Below are 22425 nucleotides of genomic sequence, written 5' to 3'. Positions count from 1 at the left end.
TACCCACAGAATTCTGCTTTCCAAGGAATTGCACAACAAACTGTGCAACGGGAATCTGATAAGCCAAGGAAACTCATAAGAGCTGGAAACATTCCCTTCCTCACCTCTTTTCCCTCTCTGGAGACTCAAAAAATAACCCCAGACACTGTGTGTAACTCGGTACTTCGCTGCGGTGTGCATGGGTGCAGTGTCGGGCCTCGGGTGTCTTTTATGCTGACAGAATTCCCGGCTGCGTGAGAGCCTCGGGGGTTGGAGAGCCCCAGGCAATGTCTCCAGCACAGCGTTCCCGGTTCCCGGGCACCCTCTGCTGTCGGAAAGATGGAGCCAAGCCTGGATGTTGACAGAAGCACGAAGCTGTCCCAATACGTTACACCCAAGGGTGAATCGGTGGATTGTATCCCCTGGGACATGCTGACATGGAGGAGGAATTTCCTGCTGCTTTCTTGTTCATTTTACCTGTACTGCCCTGACTCTGGGCATGGCGATCTCCAGGGCGGGACTCTGTGTGTGTCACCATGGGACAGGCACAGGGTTTAGAGAGGGTGAAGACAGAGCCATTAGATGGGTGAGAAATGGGAGGAGAGTGGAAAACTGGGGAAAGACTGTAAGACAGCCTCAGGGGAGCTTGGAAGCAATGAGCAGAGAGGAACTAAATGAGAAAAGCAGCTTATTTTTGTAAAGAAAAAAAAAAAAACTAAACCACAAGACAGGAGGGTGGCCCTAAAGCAGTGCCAGGTGCACCCACGCAAGCTGCAGTGATTAATCCCTGGGTGGCTGACACGGCGTCAGCGTCCCGGCTGCCCGGGGACACCTGGAAGTGCATCAGAGCCAGAGTCTGCTCCCTGCGTGGTTTGTTCACCTCAACAGGTTCATTTGCACCAGCTCAGCCTCCCTTGGGCAAGTCCTGGTGGGATGTAGTAGCCACTGAGGCTTTTGTTGCTGGGATCCTTGCAGGTGAAAAGCAGCACAGTAACGTCTGCAATTCATTACTAACGTTTTTTAATGATTCTTGTATCGTTACTAATTAAATTTGTTGTGCCGTACGGTGGCTGCCAGGGAGACTGGGAGCATTGCCCGAGGCAGTAAACACTCTTTCCTCTATTGCTGGCTGGGAAGGACGAAAGAGGCACGTTAAACCAGCACGTTTAGCCCGAGGGGCCTCTGAACCTCTGGCCTCTGCAAAACATCATTATCAGCTCGGATTTGCTTCTGGGAGGCCTGGGCTCCCCCTGGGAAAGGCTGCAGACTGAGAAGAGCCCAACCACTCCCCACAAAAGGAATCCCTATGGCTCAGCAGAGGCCAGGCAGGGCAGACCTGGTGCAGCTGGTGGCAGCACGGGAGGGACACACCGGGCTCTCCCTGGGCTGTGCAGTGGATCCTGAGCTCTCCTTCCCCATCGCGCACAATTCAGTTTGCTGTCCCTGCAGTGCGGCAAGGAGGACACAAGCGGGCAGGAATGGGACTGAGAAAACACACAGCAAATGGCCCCAGCTCTGTGCTTGCCATGAAGGGGGAAAGCAGCAGAGACATCTCCAAAAGAGGCATTTCAAGGACTAAAACTTGTCCCCATCCACCCAGAACTGCCGTGGAACTCCTATAGCTCCCCCAAAAAACATAGCTGGGTGAAAGGGACCTTGAGCAGAAACTGTCCCCTTACCAGACAAATGTTTAAATCATACCTGCCCTGTGGTTTCTGACGTGGTTACTCCTTGGAGGGAGATGAGTTAAGGTCCTGAGGTCCAGAGAAAGGTGATCCCACCCTGAAAAATCAAAGGCAGTGCGTCAGCAAAGGAGAACACAAATTCTGGTCCCTAATTCTTGCCCTTCTCTAGTGCTAAACCTTCCTCGTTGATGACACCTTGGGTGGGAAAGGATTGAGTTCCCCGTGGCACTGAACAGGTACAAATGCAAATTTCTTCCTTTTCCTCAAGAACCTTCGAGTCATGGAGAGGACTGATCTGAACAGCACAGGGTGGGGCACAGTGCTTATTGTGCTCCGGTAAGCAGAAAGCCAAGCACAAAATCATCGCCAAAGATAAGTTCATCATCTAAACCATCTCCTCTCAAGGAAGAGACCTCATGCATGTAGGGAGATGGATTTGGTGGGGTGGCCGTGCTCTGTGGTGGCCATGACCCTGTGACCGAGCATTCCATGCCATGCTTAGCTGTGTTGTCAACTCATGCTCTTGCTGGGTAAATAACCCTTATCTCCTCATCTCTTTCCAGCTTCCCCAAAATCAGCTATTGCATAAAATGGATCACATGAGTTTCTCTGAGAAACCCACGAAGCCCTGCTGTCAGCTTCAGATATGGTATAAATTACAGAGACGTCCCAACAGGTATAAATTCTTCAACTGACCAAGCTGCAGCAACGGGGAAACTTCTCAGCGTGGCAGGAGCAGAGATTTGGATCCCAGGCAGCAAAACAGGTCGGTGGAATGGCTTTGTTTGGATGGTTAATTCACTTTGTTTCAGGCTTTTTACTGAGAATGAATGAAATGGCAAACTTGGCACAGGCAAGGGGCTTTACAGGGTGTGGCAACTCAGGTAGTTCACACCCTCCCTGCAGGAACTGCTACAAATTACGTGATAGTCCAAAGATTCCCCGAGGGTTTCTTACCTTTTGGTGGCTTGTTCTTCAGCAAGGAAGTATAACAATTTCTCAGAATATTTTGTGTTTGACATTTAGAATTTAAACCACACTGGCTGTTTGCCCCAGGATATTTGATCCTGTGAGTGCTTTTTAGTGCTTTTCCAAATCTTGCATCAATAAATAACGTAAATGTTGTGTGACCAATTAGACACACTTCATTAAACTGACCTGGGATTTCCCGAGCAAGAGCATCTTAAGTAAAGAAAGCCATCAGGGAACCAGGAAAGGAAAGTTTTAAAATGAGCTCACCCTTCTTCTTGCGCTGTCTCAGCCTTCCCTGTTCCTGTGATATATCCTGTGCTCCTCATCACATGTCTTGCTTTGGCCCAGTCCTGGGCTGTTCCAAATGCACCTCTCACTCATGGACCTCTCTTCCTAACAGAACTGACCCTCAGGCAGAGCCTTGGCTGAGCCATGACCGAGGAGCCCAGACGGAAGGACAGCGAGCTCGGACACCCCCACTGCAGCATGGGCTGCGGACACAAGGACGACAAAGCCAGCCTGGCTTCGAGCCAGATAGCATCTTTCAGCCACCAGCCCCCCTCCACTCCTGCCTCCAAGGAAGTGTGGAAAAAGGGTGGCCGCATGTTCTCCATCCTGCTGGCCGTGCACTTGGCCCTGCTGGCCTGCACGCTGGTAAGCAGCGGGGCTTTTGAGAAGATTGCTGTGCACGACTACGACGTCTTCTTCCTGCTGACAGTCATGATGCTGATTGTCATCATCTGGATCATCTTCTACCTTGCCGGCACCTCCCGGTGCCCAGGTGCCATCCCCAGCAAGGACTCCCATGCCGGGCCCATCTGGCTGAGAGGTAGGTGCTGGGGCTGGAGGGGAGATACAGGATGGACAGTTCATGGGAGCATCAGTTATTACAAGGGAAGCAGCAAAGATCTGGGCACAGCCTCTTCCTGCTGATGGACTGGGGCATGACACCATGCCCTGCTTCAGGTCAGCTCCTGGCCCCTGCACTGGATTCACTGCCAGGTCTCCCTGAATCCACAAAGGCTCTTGGTAACCACCAGGGTCTTACAGCAGGGTCTCTCAGGCTGCTTTTGCAAGAGCTGTCACCCCCAGCATACCAGGCTGAATGAAAATAATTACCAGCCAAAATTACTGTATGATTTTGTTGCTGCCAAGATATTTTGGGTGCTGAGAGAGGAAAAACAGCAGTAGTAGCAAAGCCTCTTCATGACAACATCTCCTCTTCTTCCTCTCATCCATCTGCATTAGCCCATGTGTGCACACATCTGTCCAACCACCGATATTTTTGTTCCCCAACAGGAGGCCTGATCCTATTTGCCATTTTCAGCCTTGTCATGGATGTGTTCAAAATAGGATATTACTCGAGCTTCTACAGCTGCCTGTCTGCAATCAAAATCATCTACCCCATTGTGCAGGCAATATTTGTGGTTGTCCAGGTGAGATGGCTGTGCTCTGTCTTGGGGAGCAGTGGAGAGACACAGGCAGCAGTGGAAGGAGCTCTGATCTCTTGGATTTAATTCAACTGCCCTCACAGCAAATGCGAGGGGTTAACTCAGCCCCCACCCAGCCCACATCTTCTCGCTCCAACCACAACAGCTTCCATCTATAGCAGCTCAACTCACTCTAAGTCAGTGATTTAAACTTGTTACCATCCCGTGACATTTTTGTCACAAACTCTGAACAGCCCCCAGCCAGCCAGGCCCCCTTTCCCATAAAGAACACAGGAGCAGAAGGACAGTCAAGGCAGGGGCTACCTTGCAGTTTGAGGGCCCACACGGAAGACCTCCTGCTCTGGGACAATGCCAAGGAGGGAAGAGATCAGAGAGGGACAATTCAGACAGAACAAAGAGTGGCCATGGGCAGAGCAATGTCAGTGGGAGCAAAGAAAGAACATCCAGCAGAGGGCCAGTGTTATGAACTAGGCTGAGCCCAGATGGACCCAAGCAAAAGAGGCTCCAGCTTGCTCTCTGTGCTGCAGGGAGATCCCTCCTTCAGAGGGATGTCCTTTGTTTTTTTTGTTTTGGTGGAAATAACAACTTTTTTTTTTCCTTGCAGACATATTTCCTGTGGGTCTCTGCCAAAGACTGCATCCACGTGCACCTGAACGTTACCAGGTAAGCACTGATGCTCCTTGCAGACCAAAGGCCTTGCTCCCCAAAAGCATTCTGTACTCTCTCACACAGCTAAGATGTAACCAGGGGATAATGCCTTAATGCTGTCCAAAACGAAACCTGCTCAATCTCCACCTAAACTTAGATCCCAGCTCAAGCAGCTGTGGTTAATGACCTGTGGATCTATCAGGGTTGGGATTCAATTAAAGAATACAAGCATTACTCAAAGCAGATAGTATTAAATAAATAATTATCATTAAATAATGATTCATAGTTGACTTTTTCTTCCCTGGGGAAGATAACTATGCAGTAGGCAAGCCTCAGGCTAAAATAAGATTTTGTCCACTTTTGCAAGACTGGATCCAGAGACCAATTCAGATCTTTTCATTTATTCACTATTGAGAAGCTCTTTCAAAAGCAACAATGGGAATCAAGCCTTGCTAATTCTCATGAGCATGGACAAAAAATAGGAAAAGAGTAAAGGCAGCAAAGAAAGGATCAAGATATCAAGATTTCTAGCATGGGCCATTGGAGTCCTCACACCACTTCAGGCAGATGCCAGAATCCCTCTGAGCACACCTAAACCATGGATGGGAGAAACATGGCCTAGAGCCACTGCTTTAATGTCACAAACCTTCTCCTCCTCCTGCAGATGTGGCTTGATGCTAACGCTGACTACAAACCTGGCTGTGTGGATGTCAGCAGTGACAGATGAGTCTGTCCACAAGGCACATTCAAAGCTGAAGAAAAACATGACAGAGGAAATCTTCAGGTGGCTCCTGAAAGGTAATCTGCCTCTTTGCAAAGCCATCTGGTCCAGGGAGAGATCCCATCAGGTAGAATTGTTCCCCAGCAAGTCAGATTTCATGCCTTTTCAGAAGTCTGTTTAGAGCTGGAGGTACCTTTGTCAGGGCTGGTTTGTTAAAAGCCAAATATGGATGTTCATTTCCTACCCTCTGTCAGAAAGGCGTCAGAGAGGTGGAAGATTCTTTACAAATGGGATGGGATTGAAGAAGGGAAGGAAAAGGAAAGATTTACCCTGACAGCTGATGTTTTAAGAAATAACCTGGGCACAAGAAAGCTGAGGGTGAAGTGTCCTTGTTTTCAAAGTGGTCACATATTCTTTTGTTCTTTGTTTTGATTTTCACTGACCCCAAATATCCAGTTCTTCTGGGAGAAGTGTTGCCCCTTGTTTTAATACCATGGCATCTGTCTGGTTTTGTCTTGTTTCAGTGGGAATGAGAAGCAGCTCAGTTGAAGAATGCAACTGCAACAGCCAAATCTGCCAGATCTTCAAAAATGGCTACTTTTGGCTGTACCCCTTTAACATTGAGTACAGTCTTTTTGCCTCTGCCATGGTCTATGTCATGTGGAAGAACGTTGGACGCTTCATAGACCACCACTCCCACCACATTCAGCGCCTGAAGTTCAGGCTCTTCCGAAGGACCTTCTTCGTAGGCATTATGTTGGGCCTCATCATCCTCGTGAGTGGTTTGGGAGTCCTCATCCTGTACGAGGTGCAGGTAAACTCCAGCACTGAATCCAGCAAGAAGAGCCAAGCACTCACCATGTACTACATCTTCAACATTGTTTGTCTGAGCCTGATGTCTCTTGTCTGCATTGGTGGCTCCGTCATCTACCGGTTTGACAAGAGGGACATGGACCGGCACAAGAACCCCACCAGGACCCTGGACGTGGCCCTGCTGATGGGGGCAGCCTTGGGCCAATATGCCATTTCCTACTACTCCATTGTGGCCATCGTGGCCAGCACACCAAGGGACACTATCAGTGCGCTCAACCTCACCTACGCCCTCCTAATGATCGCCCAGCATACCTTCCAGAACGTCTTCATCATCGAGGGCCTCCACCGGCAGCCCCCCAAGGAGGACTACAAGCACGAGTCTCACCAGAAGGACCTCTACGGGCTCACCTTTGTAAACATCAACGCAGTGTCCCTGCGGGTGCCCGACACTGGCAGCGCCTTGGCTGCCGGTGCGGCATCTGGCACGGAAGCCATGCACGCTTCTGACCTTGTGAGGTCCCTCGCTGCCCCCAAGAAGATGAACTGGAGGAGGAAGTTCTTGAGGGAGATCTCCATGTTCCTGCTGCTGAGCAATATCATAGTGAGTACATGCAGGGAGAAGAGTTTGTGGGGGAAGGAGAGGGCTACAAGCACAAGGGAGAAGGGTCTGTAAAGGAAAGGGTGTGGCCTATGGGAAAACAGTCCTTTCTGTGCCTCTGCTGTACAGAAAGTACAGTAGTTATATTTATTAATGCAGAATTCTGATTCCCTTGTCCCCTAAAAATACCCCAGCAACTACCCTGAAGTTAAGACATTTCAGCCTACATCAACAGGTCTGTCACTTATCACCAGAATATCAGACACAAGAGATGGATGCAAGAGAATAATCCATTTCAGTATTTTTATTGTGTATTAATGGATGTGTGGGATAAATTACATTAATAAATTACATTAAACCATTCCCTTCACCCCCCAAAGAAGGGATGTAAAGTGACAAATATCTGGGGTGAAGTCTGGGTTTCCTTGAGACATGGCAGCACATCTCTTCTCGAAACCATGGCCTAGGAGGTTGCTCCTTTCCTGGGAAGCTGTGACTGCAGGTCCCTGATGTACCACACACCTTTCTCACTGCAGTGCTGTTCTCCCATTTCCTCCCACAGCTCTGGATCATGCCAGCGTTTGGTGCCCGGCCCCAGTTTGACAATGACACAGAACTGAACTTCTATGGCGATTCCATGTGGCCGGCCATCGTGGACATTTGCCTGCCCTTTGGGATCTTCTACCGAATGCATGCTGTGGCCAGTTTGCTGGAGGTCTACATCATGTCCTAAAGAGCTCCCTTGCAAGGGAGATGAGCTCCTTCTCAAGTAATCCACCTTCTTCCTACCCCAGGGCTGGGAAGCTGCCCAGATGTCCCCAGAGGTCTCCAACGCTGCCTGAATCACATCCAGTGTTGGGGCATTTATGAACTGTCAGTGAAGATGATCCAAACCTAGTCCAGATTTTATTTTTGCTACTTGTGTGTGGATGTGCCTGTGTGCGTCTGAAGTTCTTAAAGCTTAAAAGAGAGCAGATTTTTAAAAAGGAAGTTATCTAGGGTGAGATCATGATGATTACCCTTGGTTCATGCAGAGACTCACCTTCCTTGTAAAGCCTGTTCACTCCATGCCACTGATGGACTCTCCAGAGTGTTCTCAGCACCCCAGGGCAGTCAGAGCCTCCCTGCACAGAGAGAGCTGGAGAGTGCAAGGGGCTGATAAAGGCCTGGAAGGACAGAAAGGGAAACCACTTCACCTCCTCGTACGGCCAGTCGGAAATCACTCCCCTGCAGAGATGTGAAAAACAAACTGGTGACCACCAAAAGCTCTGGGAAACATTTTAATCTTTCCTCTCTGTATTGCCCACGTGTATGGGCCCTCTCAACACTTCCTTGTGCCAGCCCCTGCCTTCATCTCCAGGAAGCTTCACTGCAGCCTCCTCTTCCCAAGGAGGGAGAGCTGTGCATGTGGTCGTGGGCTAGCCCTCATATGGGATGGCTCTAGCACACTTTTTTCTCAGCTTTCCTGAATCAGGGCTCAAGAATCATAAAGATGATGTGGGCCATACAGTCTGGGGGATAATAAAGAGATTTTTCTTTTTTCTTTTTTCAATACATAATGATTTTTTAAAAAAAATATATGAACATTTTTGTATGCAAAGTTATTTATTGGTTTTCACTGCAACTGAACTCCTGAAGGGACCCTGTGACACAGAAATCAATGCAATGCTGTGGCCAGTTTGATCTCCAGCCCTCTGAAGGGATGCTGGTGCTGCATCCTCAAGCCTGTGTGTGCTTTGAGGCTTAGAGCACAGCCCTGCACCCAGACCCTGTGGCCCTGACTCAGGTTTCTGGGTGCCTGCAGCTCTCCATGAACCACTGAATGATTGAGGGGGCTTTCAGAGCAGGAGTCCTGGGCTGCAGGAGGTAGAAACGGGCCCCTCAGCTGTACCCAGCATCCAAGCAGAGCCTCAGAAAGCCTTCTCTGCCAGGACAGGAGGGTGCATGTCAGACTGGCACAGCTGAGCTCTCTTTGCATCCTGAGAAATCAGGGTTTAACCATTCTAATAAAGGCTTTATTATTCCATCAGGGTTTATCGTTCCAATAAAAAACACTGCAGAGGTGGCAGAAATCATCAAGCCTTTTCCTATTGATGTTTGTGCATCTGCCAAAGAAAAAATAATAAATGGAAATCATGGGACTTGAAATGGAGTGATGCAATTTTCCACTCCACAGCCCAGGCTGACGTGTTTCCAGCCACCTTCCCCTCCAAGTCCAGATCACCAAACCTGCATGGACCAGTGCCTCTGGCTGGTCTGACACCAGTGTTCTTGTGTGCCAGCAGCCTTTCTCTGAACTGGGTAGAACGTGGGGGAAACCCCAATTTCCCCTGCCCTCAGAGGGCTGCACTGATCCAGCATCTCCACTTGGGTCAATCCTTTCTCTCACCAGCCTGGGAGTCTTTCCAAGCCTGACTGACACTGCAAAGGCCTGGTTCTATTTTTACTGTTGATCTGGTAGAGATAAAAATCTTCCTCTAGAAACCTTACCTTCTCTAAAACAAAAGCCTCATTATTCTGTGGCTCCTGCAGTTGAAATTAAGTCAAAAAAGAGACGCAAACAGTGCAGACGTCAGTCCTACTTACAGCTCCACAGATTGTTTGAGCCCAAGCTGCTGAGCACACACAGGGGCAGAAAACACTTTTAATCACCCAATTTGTTCCTGGGGGAGCACTAGGTTTCATCCTACGTGCTCTTGCTGGTTCCTGCCCCTAGGTTTCCAGGAATGGGTGCACTGGGTCAAACAGGGCACACTTTGAACTGCTCTTTTCTTCTGGACAGCTGTTGTAGGGGCACTTCTGGGGCCAAATAGATTCAGGATGGATGTCAGGAGAACCCCCCAACAACTCAAGCAGCTCTGATACAGGCAATAAACACAAATCAACTTCCCCAGGCTGGTGGGTCAGCTGGAACCACAACATGCAACCACAGTCCTGTTGGGATAAACCAAAACACTCTGGGGATAGTAGAGGCTCCACAAGGACCCCTGGCTAACCTAAGGTATCACCAGGCTGCAAGCACAGGGATGACAGGGGCTTCCAACCAGAGGTTGAATTCTTCTTCTGCCCTCCAGCCACAAACACATATCTTGGGAAAAGCAGTAGATTGGGAAAGAGATAGCGAACCCCAGCTATATACCAAAAATATGGGTGTATAAATATAGGGGGGTATATATATATATAGCCAGAGGGAAAGTGAGCACAAATGCAAAGAAGAAAAAAAAAGAAGCCTAAAAATCCAAACCTCGGCTGTAAAACCTCTTGTGTGCTCAAGGATACTAGAAGGTATCAGCTCACAGTCAGTTACTGTGCAAAGGGGTGTGCTCCAAGGCTGATGGAGAATCATCCAAATGCTCCTGGGCGACTCCTTGGCACATTCAGTCTCCCAGGTGTGTCACCCAAACCCAGGCACAGCCCTGGAGCAGGCACTGCCACAACCTAAGTGCACAAATCCATGCCTTTCCTTGGGATTCCCCTCAGGCAGGTGATGCAGCTGACTGCCACTGGCTGCTCCATCGCTGCCCCTTTCCCCTCAGAGCTGGGACACAGCTCCTCACAGCCCAGTTAAAGAGCAGGGTGCAGCTTCTTGATGGAGGATTTGGTGCAAGGGGAGGACACCACAAACACACAGTACCCAAGTTATGCAAAGTACTCAGGTTATGCTCAGCCCTTTGTACACACATCTTCGTGTCAGATCCCTGCAGAAAAGCACTGCTGGTAACTCTGTCTTCCGTGCCTGGAAGGAGGGAAACTGAGGCACGGGAGCTGGGTGAGCAGAGAGCCTGTCAGAGCAGTGAATGAGGCTGCGTCCCAAGGCTACCAGCAGCATCTTGCTGACTTCTCCTGCCAGAGCATCCTTATGGAGCAGGGATTCCATTCCCATTAAGGGAGGGGGAGCCAGGACAGAGATGTGCCTCAGGGTGACTGTCTAAATGGCAGCCACTGCAAATGAAGCAATGGGCTGCCCTGGGGCGCACCAGGTCCTCCCAGGGGCTTCCAGATTCGCCCACTTTGGTATAAAGTCCACTTTGGCCTCCCAGGGGTTTGAGCACCTGCTGTGCTGCAGAGGTTTGGTGGAACTCCAAACCCCACCAACAAAAATCACTCCCCAGGGGTTGGCAGGGTTAAGAGCTCAGCACTGCTCGAGCTCAGGAGCTCCAGTCTCAAGACCTGAGACACTGTGCGAGAGTCAAAAATATCTCAATTCAGACCCTGGCCTGAGGGGTGCCAGAGCCAGCAAGGGCGAGCAGCAAAAGAGGGAAGAGACGAAGAGGAGATTAGAAATCATTGCTCAGAAAAGAGCAGGGAAGGCCATAGCCAGGGTCAGGCCTGAGGCATCATCCCACCCCTACCTGGGTTTTGCATCCCTTCCTCAGCTTCTTAATCATCTGTTATTTGAGGGTGAGATTTGTTTTATTAGGGGAAAAAACCAAAACAAAACACCATTTATCTGGGTGGTTTGCTCTGAGGTGTGTCCGAGACAGGAGGAATCCAAGTTAATTATTATCTGTCAGTGCAGTAGATGGAAAGTGGATGGATTGAAAAGGTCCCAAGGCTGGAGATGAGGGATGGGATTGCAGCACAAGGTGCCTGTGAGCAGGATCGGCTCCAGCAGTGTGCTGAGACCCAAGTCAGGAGGTGGTGGCAGAGGAGGCATTTCCCAGTGGTCCTTAGCAGTGAGGAGGAGCTCAGTGCTGGCAGGAGGTCAAAGGGACCTGTACCAAGAACCAGGGGGGAAGATAGAGACACACTCAAGTGGAGCCAGGCCGCACCCCTAGAACCCATCGGAGAGGATGGAGGGACAGAGCTGGGCAGTGCAGCACAGCTCATGCTCGCCCACGCTGGATGAAGCTGCTCTTTGCAGTCACTCCAGAAGTCTCTCAGTCCCAGCCCCAAGGAGACGTCACCACCACGGTTATCAGTGCCAAAGGAAGGGCGTGGGCCAGCCGGGGAGATGTGAGGAGCCTCGCGTTCCTCAGGTGGCCTTTGGGCAAACACAGCGGCTGGGCACGGAGCTCCTTCTCCCCGGGCCCTGTTTACAGACCTGCTGGGCCTGGCCTGGCTGTTATCACTGCTGAGTGCACAGATAGCACCATTAATAAGCACACTGCTGATAGCAGAGGGGCAAACATTGCTCCTAACGTTTACCAGCTTTCTCCCAACCTGACAGTAAAGGCAGCTTCTCTGGGGCAGAGATTCCTGTGATTGATCCAGTGAGTTGGACTCACCTTCTCCTTTCCTGCACGCTTGCTTACTTAATGATTTAGTTAAACTTGTGTCAATACATTCCAGTAAAACAGCTGCTTTTCTTCAAATTAAGGACCAAATAAGGAGGATTAACCCATCTCCCAGGGCTTTAAAAGACCTCTGGGTTCAATTTCAGCTCCAAAGCCAAGATAGTGCAAGTCAGGGTGGGAAGGATGCCTCATCTTTGCAACACAGATGCCCAGTCCCATTGACAAAACTACTGAAGCACAGCAGGCACCAGCATTTTATTTCAGACCCATCTTTGAAGGAAAAACCTCCAATTTCAGCCAAACTTTAGGATACATTCAGACTCATGGCCTCCATTTCTCACTTCTGTATGGCTACCCCAATTTAGGATCTCAGCGCTGAAAAAGAGCAGGTTTGTTAATGCCTTGCACAGAAATAGTTGGCTTTGGCCAACAGAGGCCACCAAATGGCTCTTGGGATATCCCAGTTCCCTGCTGATCTCTGGAACAGAGTCTGGAAAAGAGCCAGGCCCCTGAAAGAGCTCAGTTGCCCTCAGGGGATCTCAAAACAAGGAGCAAGGACATCCAAGCAGGCTATGCAGACAGCTTGGAGATGCTGATGCTTTGGGGGAAGGCAGAACAAATCCAGCCATGGGTATTCATGAACACCTGCCCAGACTGGAGCACCTGGGCTCCACCACAGCAGGGCAAGGGCTTGGTCAGACATTAAACATGACCTTCTGCAGGCAGACATCAATCAATGGCTGCACCAGCACACACTGGGTGTTCTCACCCAGGAGAAATGGGGCCCTTTCAGTCTTGTTTTCCATCCCTTTCGTCACATCCCCACACACGATAACCTGTGCTCCCCCAACCACTCCTACCCCTAATCAGCTTCTTGGGAATTATTTCATGGCTCTGAACTCCCAGCCCTTGTGTTTGCCAGCTCTAAGGACCTCAGGGCTTGGGGAGTTCATCCTGGGACACACAAATAAGTCCTCTCCTTCCAAGGAGAGGTCCATCCTCTCCTGATGGACCCTCAAACCTCACAGCTCAGAAATGCTGAATCCCTCCTGCCAGCCACAAAACCTGGGGCATCAGCTCACCACGGAGTCCCAAGCGAGAATCAGTTTGTCCTGCAAAAGGAGGGGGATCAAAAGCAGCATAGCTTGGACCTAAAGCACCCCTGACCACACATGGCCAAGACTGTGGGGCTGGTACATGTGGGTCTCCCTCTGGAGTCAGCATTAGTAGGTTGTAGTTATTACCCTCAAAAGCAGCACCTTTCTGCCAAAAAAGGCAACAAACTGGTGTCATTCCTGCACCAGTGCAGGGGTGGACTGCTAGCTTTTACCTTTTGGGTAAGATTTGTGCCCTGGATAAAAGCAAAAAGAAATGGTACATGTGAGAAAAAAAATCTTAGGATCTACCTAAAAACAAGGGAGTGGGGAACTCAAGTGGATTTTGGCCAAGGCAGTGTGGGTAAGCACTCCCTGCACAAGCCTGTGCCAGGAGATTAGCTCTACACCTGCCTGAGCCATGGCACAAATTAGTCACCACCATTTGTGGTTTTACCAGTTGGCACATCCTGCACCAAGCCTGTTGGTGTGAGGCAACCCAGCAGGTGCATAAAGGAGCTGTTCACCATTGGCTGCCTGTGGCAGATCTGAGAGCTTCCCACTGAGTAATTAATGTAATGACAATAATAGACACAAAGTAAACAAGGTGGAAAGAAAATAAATCAATGGGCTGGGAGCAGAGGCTGCATTTAGTGAGGAGCAGCCCTGACGGCTCCTGTCTGCACCTTGGGCTGTTGGAGTCTCCCGTGCATCCTGGTGGCATTCCAGCCACCCATTTGAGATCGGCTGCATCCGAGGCTGTGCTGGCTCCTCAGGCAGCAGAGGCTGCAGGCAGGTAAGGGCTGCATTTGACTGCTCCCCACAGCACAGCTATGGGGTCAAGGGCTTGGGTCCCTCTGTGTGCAGTCCTGTCTGGGCACTTGGGTACCTCCTGGTGCAGCCTGAATGGGCTTCCTGATGATTTTATAGCCTCTAAGCTCCCTTTGGAGCAGAAGAGTTATGGCCCTAGAAGAGAGGAGGGAGTTTGCCCCTTTGCTACCAAGTTAGGAGAATTTTGGAGAAAAATGGGGAAGATTTTAGGATCAATCTCCACCAGGACAAGTGCCAAGGATCTCAGGGCTTCGGGGTTCATCCTGGAACACACAAATTAATCTTCTCCTTCCATGGAGAGGTCCATCCTCTCCTAATGGACTCTCTAAACTCACCAATTTAGAGAGAAATGCTGAATCCCTGCTGCCAGCCACAAAACCCAGGGGATCAGCTCACCTCATAGTCCCAGAGGCAAGGGCAGATAGTGCACCTCTGTGCACATGGAGAAGAAAAGGGAAACACTAAATTTCAATCCCTCCTCAAACAATTTCTCCCCAAGACTACCTATCACAGAATGTTTAAGGTTCCCTCCTCTCTCAAACACATCTCAGGGGGCTTTTGTTTCACTCCAGCCACCCTTCACTACAATCAGAGCCACGCCCTGGAATTAAAGCATCTTTCCATGTGCCAAATCTATAGAGAGGTTGATGCTGCCTGATTGCTTTATGTGAGCAAGATTTCCCTTCCAATAGCAATACAGTCCTACCAAGATTTCACCAAAAGATGGATGGAAAAGCTCCCAGACTCTGAATGTCTACCTGGGCCAATCCCTCCAGCTCCTCTGTGTCAGTGTCTTCACAGCCTTGTGCTACAAGAGGAAAAAGAAAGAAAAACAGGTACTAATTGTTTCCCAGTCTCAGCCCATCTGGGTGGTAGTTTGGATCTTCTCCCAGCAGCTTATTCCAAGCTTTTCAGACCCTTTGTTTATTCTCTCCAACTCTGCCACAATTTGTGTGACCATTCAAGGAGCCTGTAACTCTCAGAGCCCAAAAACAAAAGGAAGAGGTTGGACCCATTAACTGAAAATCAAACAGCTCTGATTTTCACAGCAGGTCTAAGCTTGCTCTCCATTTCCACCTAATCCTTATGGCAACAAAGGGAAAGAAGAAAACCTGAACCCAGGGCTGGAGAAGCTGTGAAAGGTGAGGGTGGGAACGGTTTGAGCACCTCTGGTCCCAGCAGCTCCTGGTACTGGTAGGGCAGGGCAGAGATATCAAACACCCACTTTAATCCCGTGTCTCTGGACAGGTTTTGGCAGAAGGGCCTTTCCCCAGTGCCCTGCAATGATTCTGTCCACTGGGAAATTTTTAATGTCTAACCTGGGCTAAAAAACAATCTTCTTTTCCCCTTCATCCAGCTTCTGGAGAAGGAAGGAGAAGCTGCAAAGCAAGGAAGGGAGGTCACCACACAAGTGGCCTTCACAGCAGAGCACAAAACCTCCCATCTCAGCACACCCCCCCTTTAAACCTCCCCTATTTTCAATGCAGTGATCCCCAGGCAGATGAGCCATGTCTGACAAGAAAGTCTCCAGGCCCTGCCATCACTGCAAGAGCAGGTCAGCCTCAGCCCCAACAGACACCACCAAGATCCACTATGAGAAGTTCTGGCTGTACCGTCACTGCTCTTCAGTGCAGCAGAGGGACCGGCAAGCTCAGAAGGCTGGGCAGCTCTTCTCAGGGCTGCTGGCCATGAACGTGGTGTTTCTGGGCAGCGCCTTCATCAGCAGCATGATCTTCAACAAGGTGGCCATCACTCTGGCAGACGTCTGGATCCTACTCTCCATCCTCAAGGTCTTGTGCCTCTTCTGGATTATTTACTACCTGCTGGGCACCAGCCGGCAGCCACACGCGGTGCTCTACCGAGACTCCCATGCCGGAGCCATCTGGATTAGGGGTAAGTTCTGCTTTTATTTCTTCTCTCCTGCCTCCTTCCGAAGACTTGGAAGGCAAAGAAATTCTTCCCCTGTTACTAGAGGAGCTAGAAGCCATAGGATATGCAGTTAGGGCATTGGGAATCTCCCAGTTCCTGTCAGGCTGACAGGTACAGTGGGTGCCACGGAGTGGAACCAGAGCAGCCGGGAAAGCCTGAAACTTAGCTCCCTTCAGCCTCAAACTTCACTCTCTGGTCCCTTCACAAAGAGAAATCCAGGCATAACCCCTTTCCAGGACAGCAACTGAACACTGTGGGAAAACCATAGGAAAAGTTTTAGGCAGGAGCGCTTTGAAAAGTGAGAGGAGAATCACTGTGTTTATCCTCCAAGAGCACCAGTGGCCCTATGTCACCATCATCCTCATTTAACATCACCGCAGCCTTGTTGCCAGGGAAGGATTCTTACCCATTGAGTCACATCCCAGTGACACCCAGGCTTTCCTGGGAGATTTTCCCTTCAGTGTTTGCCCCACTTTGAGAAATTACCCTTCTCTCAGCAGCCCTGCCTCTAGTCTATCATGGAGTTTTTAATTAAGCACTGTCTTGTTAACTAAGATGGAGACTCAGCTGAAGGAAGCTGCAAGGTACTTGAGTACCTAAAGTTGCAGAGACATGTCCAAGGCAAAAGGGAGAAACAATCAAAGGATCCCAACTCCTGAAGATGGGGTTGCTACAAGCCTTAGCAGACCTGTGGTCATCTCAGGTTTCCTCCACAAGGCAGAAAGCATGTCCACCATTAACTTACCCCTGTCATTCCAGATTGTACAGAAAAGCCCCAAAACCCCATCCCCACCTTGTATCCAAGCACAAGAAAATACCTTTTACCTAACACCTTTAACCAGTCAAAACACACAATCAGGTTCAGGAATAAGGCTCTCCTTTGTCCTCTTCTCCTAAAATTATGATAATTCCAGGAGAAAGACTGCCAGCTCCACACAAATCCAAGGAGCACAAGGCTTCCTATGCTCAGTCAAGCTCCGATGCTCCACAGACATGTCTGTGTTTATTTACTGGTCCTTTGCTCTTTGTGCAGGGTCAGTCCTGCTGTTTGGCAGTTGCAGCATCCTCCTGAATGTGTTTCAGATTGGCTACAGCACAATCCTCGTCCACTGCAAATCCAAGGTGGAAATTTTGTTCCCCAGCATTGGAATCCTTTTTATTTGCACCCAGGTACTACACATTACCCTTCTGTAAGCTTGTTTATTCTCTCTGTCCCATTCCTGGGAGCCCCAGGGCTGGGGAAAGCTGGGAGATGGGGAAAGTGAATGAACACGGGGCATTCTCCTGAGCATTGAAAGCATTAAAGCATCACACATTACTTCAAATGCTACCTGCACTCCCTGTGTGCCACATTGAGAGACAAGGGAGAAAGATTCAAAAATTACCCTAGAAATACCTGACATACCATAGGATCCAGAGGGATTAGCTTTGAAGCAGAGTAAGGAGAGAGGAGAGGAAATTTCCCATTTTGCCAGAGATGTCTTTGCACCAGTCTGAGCCCCAGCCCCTCTTTGTATTTGCCAATCCATCCGCCCAACAAAATCCTTTGCACACAAAGATATCTCACACCATTTTCACCTTATTATTCAACATCAGCCTTCATCTTTACAGACCAAAAGCCATATTTGAAAAGTAAACTAATTCCCACCTCAGCAGCAAATACCCACATGAACAGGACAGAGTAACAGGGAGCTCCAGGATGTGCATTCAGTGCAGTCACACATAAATGCTGCCCTTACCCAAGGATGCCAGCACCTGCCTCAGCACTGGGGTGCAGGTGCACACATGTCCCTGCACCTTTGCACAGAGGCAGGTTTGCTCCTGCTTGGACCTGTACCTTCTTGTCTACCTGTTCCTTTCCATCATGTGTGCAGCCAGCTGCCAACGTCACTCTGCTCACAGTGTTATTGTTCTCCACTTGCAGGCTTACTTTCTGTGGCATCATTCTAAGGACTGCATTCAAGTCCAGCACAACTTCACCAGGTAAAAAATGAGGACAAAAATGCCTTCTACTGCTCTGAAGAAACTTTTCCTTTCTGCCGTGATGTCCATTACGATTCCTGCTAGAAATGTGTTCATCTGATCCTACATAGATCCTATATTTTGGGTGATACAAGAACCAAACTGCATTGTTCAGACCCATCCTCCCTCCTCCAAACTGGGCTCACTAGCTCCCTTCAGTTTTCCTTTGTGCCTTGGAGTGCTCCTAAGCTTATTCCTTCCTCCCAAACATCTTCCTGCTGCCTGTCTCAGGGACCAGCTCACAGACTGGAGGATGGAGGAGGGTGGTTTCCCCGTGGTCTCCCCATTCCTATTAGTGGGAGATGTCTTAGCTTAGGCCAGTTTCACCAGGCACTGCCCACTCCTTTGTAAATGGCAAGTGGGAATATGCTCAGGTGTTTTTATACAGAGCCACACCCCACAGGCCTCAGGCAGAGCAGGCACAAACCCCCTCTGTGTGCTCAAATCTGTGCATGGGCCAGCGAGAGGGGAAGGACACGCTGGCTGTGAATCATCTCCAAACATTGTACAAGTCCTATGTCTCCTCCCAGGTGTGGGCTGATGGTCACCATAGCCACCAACCTTCTTCTCTGGCTCCTGGCCGTGACCAACGACACCCTGCACATGGAGATCGAGTCTCAGCTGCGCGAGGTGGAGCAGCGATTCGCAGGCAAGGCTCCTCCTTCACATCCCCACTGGTGTTAGGCTGACACAGGTGACTTCTAGGGAAACATTTCACAGAACCACAGAATATACTGAGGTGGAAGGGACCCATAAAGATCAGCAAGTCCAAATCTTGGCCATGTACAAGATCATCCCCAAGTAGTCCACCATTGTCCAAATGTCTCCTGAACTCTGTCAGGCTTGGTGCTGGTGCACTTCTCTGGGGAACCTCTGTGTCTCAGGGATTCAGATATCTCCAGCTCCCCCAAATGCTACAACTTCCCTATTATTGGAAGTTGTCTCAAGGAAATGGTCTGCAAGGGGAGATCTTCACCTGGAGGGAGGGGATCTGCTATGAAACCTTGAAACTGAGGGCTAGGAAAGGAAAAGCACACCATAAATTACATTTTTTGCTCACTTTTCCCTATTGACTGCAAGCACAAGATTGCCAGACTAGAAGAGGCTAATGTAATTGCTTTGGTCTTCTTTCTGAGGATCTAGAGGAACAAAGGGAAATCTAATATTCCAGAGGGAGAAAGAGAGAAGGCTTTGTTGTGAAGGAAGAGGAGTCTCTCACCCAGCACCTATGGTGTTGACCATAGGTAGGAAAAGACATTAGCTAAGCTGTGTTATTCTGAATCCTCATATCCTTTAGGACTGAGCAGTAGCCATTTAACTTCCTTCTGATCCCTGTTTCTGAGGGACAGACACACACATGTTGTGCCTGCACACATGAAACTCCCAAAGACAGCCGTGACATCCAGGTCATCTCCCTCTTAATTGTCACCTTCCTCTTCTCATGCTCCAGGCAACGAGACTACCTTGTGCACATGCCCAAACACGACCATCTGCAAAGTCTTCCAGAAGGGCTACATCCTGCTCTACCCCTTCAACACTGAGTACTGCCTGGTCTGCTGCTCTGTGCTCTACGTCATGTGGAAGAACGTGGGGAGACGCATCAGCCACGACCACATCCCCAACACCAAGCCCAAATTCAAGCTCCAGGGGGTGGTCTTTGGGCCACTGCTGGGCACCAGTGCTGTAATCATCGGGGCTTGTGTCTTTATGATGTACCAGATCCAGGCCACCAGCTTGGTCCCCAGCCGCCAGGTCTTTGTGATCTATTATTCCTACTACATTGTGCTCCTGCCCCTAATGAGTGTGGGTGCTGTGATTGGGACAATCATCCATGCCTTAGAAAAAAAGGAGCTGGACACGCTGAAGAACCCAACCCGCAGCCTGGATGTGGTCCTGCTGATGGGGGCAGCCCTTGGCCAAATTGGCATGTCCTACTTCTCCATTGTGGCCCTGGTGGCCACTGACCCCAGGGACCTTCTGAACAGCCTTGCCCTGTCCTACTCTGTCCTCCTCATCTTTCAGAACATCACCCAAAATGTTTTTGTCATCGATGGGCTCCACCGGCGGCATGTTGTAGCAGCAGCTGAGGCCAAACATGCCGGACACTCTGGGCAGCACACAGTGGCTGCAGAGCTGCCTGGGGAAGAGGAGACCACGCTGAGCAGCAAACCAGAGCACAGCCAGACACCTCCTGGCAAGGAGGAAGACACTAAAGAAGAGCAGAATCGTGAAGCCTACAGCCAGAGACGAGTGAGCGTGCTGGAGCTGGGACAGGAGATCCGGAAAGCTTCCCTGTCCTACATCCATACCTACTCTCACCTGAGCTGGAAGAGAAGAGTATTGAGGGAGATCTCATTCTTCTTGGTTTTGTGCAACATCATAGTAAGTATTGTGCTCTCTGCTCCGTCACAGCTCTGGCTGAGCCACGGTCACCTGTGACACAGGCGTAACCTCTTTGTCTTTCTCTTGTATTCCAGACAAAAAAACCTTGCCCACCAAGTTTCAACTGGTGAGGCGAGTCAAGACTGGTTTTGCTGTTAATACCTCACCCTCATAATCAGAAAGTCTCTCTTTTATCCTTAGAGTCAAGTATTACTGGGTTTCATGGGTGCAGGAAGGAGACAGTTAATAAATCCTTTCTTGCCAAGATTTTAGCCTCTGAAAAAAAAACCCACTAGGCTCTTAAGGGTGTTTCATGAGAAACGTGAAAGAAAATGTGAGGCACCAGCATTAAATCTCTGTAAACATGAGTCTCCAGGCTCAAAACTCACCCAGTAAAGTACACTGTGGTCTGGGATCTTGAATCAATGCTGCAGCCTTAATCCAGTGAAAACCCATTGCCCAGGGAAACAATGAAACCCTGTAGAAAGACGAAGCAGGCTAGGGCAGAATGGAACTGTCTTTAGATTTCCAGGGATTCAAAAGGATTTGATTTACAGCAAGGAGTCAACAGCATAACTATGGAATTTTCCTTCTCCTCCCTGGCAAGGAGACTTCTGTGATACTCCTGAAATATTCCTACAACTCTTGAGCCAGTGCTGAGATTAGGGTGCAAGTAGGGGACAGTTTGTCATCCTCTGACTTATGTTTCTTTCCCTCACATCTCTCCAGCTATGGGTCATGCCCACATTTGGGGGTCACCCCACCTTCGAGAATGGAATGGAAAGGTCATTTTACGGCTACTCCACCTGGTTTGTGATTGTGAACTTCGGACTCCCCTTGGGTGTGTTTTACCGCATGCACTCAGTCGGGGGGCTCCTGGAGGTCTATGTGACAGCCTGAGCCAAGCTGGACCCCCACCCCAGGGGCTGGGGACAATCAGTGATGCTGAACAAAGATGCAGTAAGCAGCAGATACGCACGTGGAAACTTCTAAGATTTTTTCTCTCCAGCTTCTGCTTGGACTTCTTGTACAACATCACCATGAATTTCAGAAGAGGTTCTTTCTTATTATCATTTTCCACCATAGAGAATAGACTCAAAGCCCATAAACAAACTCTCACTGCTCTCAGGAATCATGCATGCAGTCAGCAGTCTGGCAGTGGATGCTGTTTGGCAGCAAATGGGACTTTAATGACTCCTATTGAGATCTTCCAGATAAAAGAATGCAAGGGCAGCCTTCAGCAAAAGCAACGAAGACCAGCCTGCACCAATTCAGAAAATCAAAAGCAATCAAAAAATAAAAGCTATAACATAACCTTGCCTTACTGAGAATAAACACTACTTCTTCCTACAGGCACTCCCAGAGCCTCAAGTGGGAATCACTAGGGAAGCACTGTGGGTGATCTTTACTCACCATGGATGATGTTATCACTGGTGTGGACTAGCCAAGGTCCCATCCTTGCATACAGGGCTAGTTCAAGAGCTAGCCACAGCCACATCCGCTGTGAATTTCTCCCCACCCAAACATGCTGGCCGTTGCTGCTGCCTTGCACATCCACAAACCTTTCTTGAGGTCACCATGCACAAAAGAAGGCAGCTGCAGCGAGATGCCTGTTTAAAGACCCATTAGGATGTGTTCCATAGGGATGCCTGCTTTGAAAGCACGTGGGAGAGCAAGGGGCTTGTGACTATGGGTCCCAAATCCAGAGCCTGATGAACGGAAATAAAGAGATTGAATTTTCATGCGTGTCTTGTGAAATCTCTGGGCCTGCTCTGCACTTAGTGGGCTCAAGGTCAACTCACTTAAATTGCTCTTGCATTCAGAGGTTGTATGGGGCTCTGAGCAACTTGGCCTAGAGGAGGAAATTCCTGCCCACAGCAGATGAGCTTTATGGTTCCTTCCAACTCAAATCATTCTGGGATTCTATGAGATTTAAGAGCAGGCCTGCTCTATAATCAATCAAAATCTGTCCTGACCCTTACCCAAGCATGGCACAAAAGGCATTCTCGTTATTGCTTCTGTTCCTTTGTAAATGAATCCCAGGATCAGTGTGGGTTTAGGAT

The 22425-nt window shown here is 49.5% G+C and overlaps 2 protein-coding genes and 1 long non-coding RNA gene across 4 annotated transcripts; 2 read left to right on the top strand and 1 right to left on the bottom strand.

The window, feature by feature from the left end:
- The first annotated feature begins 2179 nt into the window (after positions 1–2179).
- Positions 2180–7844, top strand: OTOP2 (otopetrin 2). The gene is made up of 7 exons (XM_068209546.1): positions 2180–2430; positions 3037–3465; positions 3936–4072; positions 4692–4750; positions 5400–5533; positions 5981–6870; positions 7430–7844. The coding sequence occupies exons 2-7, from the start codon at positions 3069–3071 to the stop codon at positions 7598–7600; spliced, it is 1788 nt and encodes a 595-aa protein (XP_068065647.1). The 5' UTR covers positions 2180–2430; positions 3037–3068; the 3' UTR covers positions 7601–7844.
- Positions 7845–12118: 4274 nt separating this feature from the next.
- LOC137485195 (uncharacterized) lies at positions 12119–14801 on the bottom strand. The gene is made up of 2 exons (XR_011005218.1): positions 13885–14801; positions 12119–13216 (listed from the first exon to the last, which is right to left on the bottom strand). It is a non-coding gene; the product is annotated as an uncharacterized lncRNA (long non-coding RNA).
- Positions 14802–14806: 5 nt separating this feature from the next.
- On the top strand, positions 14807–22107 carry OTOP3 (otopetrin 3). 2 transcript variants are annotated; one of them, XM_068209545.1, is made up of 7 exons: positions 14807–15922; positions 16992–17128; positions 17883–17941; positions 18511–18657; positions 19247–19275; positions 19428–20362; positions 21092–22107. In XM_068209545.1, exons 1-7 carry the CDS (start codon positions 15538–15540, stop codon positions 21260–21262), a joined length of 1863 nt encoding a protein of 620 aa, XP_068065646.1. In that variant the 5' UTR covers positions 14807–15537; the 3' UTR covers positions 21263–22107. The 2 variants fall into 2 exon arrangements, with proteins under 2 accessions (XP_068065646.1, XP_068065645.1); XM_068209544.1 differs by lacking the exon at positions 19247–19275 and having other exon boundaries at positions 18511–18629; positions 19431–20362.
- Positions 22108–22425: the final 318 nt, after the last annotated feature.

The sequence above is a fragment of the Anomalospiza imberbis genome, chromosome 19, assembly GCF_031753505.1.
Source record: "Anomalospiza imberbis isolate Cuckoo-Finch-1a 21T00152 chromosome 19, ASM3175350v1, whole genome shotgun sequence".
NCBI classification, from domain to species: Eukaryota; Metazoa; Chordata; class Aves; order Passeriformes; family Viduidae; genus Anomalospiza; species Anomalospiza imberbis.
The sequence above is the reverse complement of the archived record's forward strand: the minus strand, read 5'-3'. Positions and strand labels throughout refer to the sequence as shown.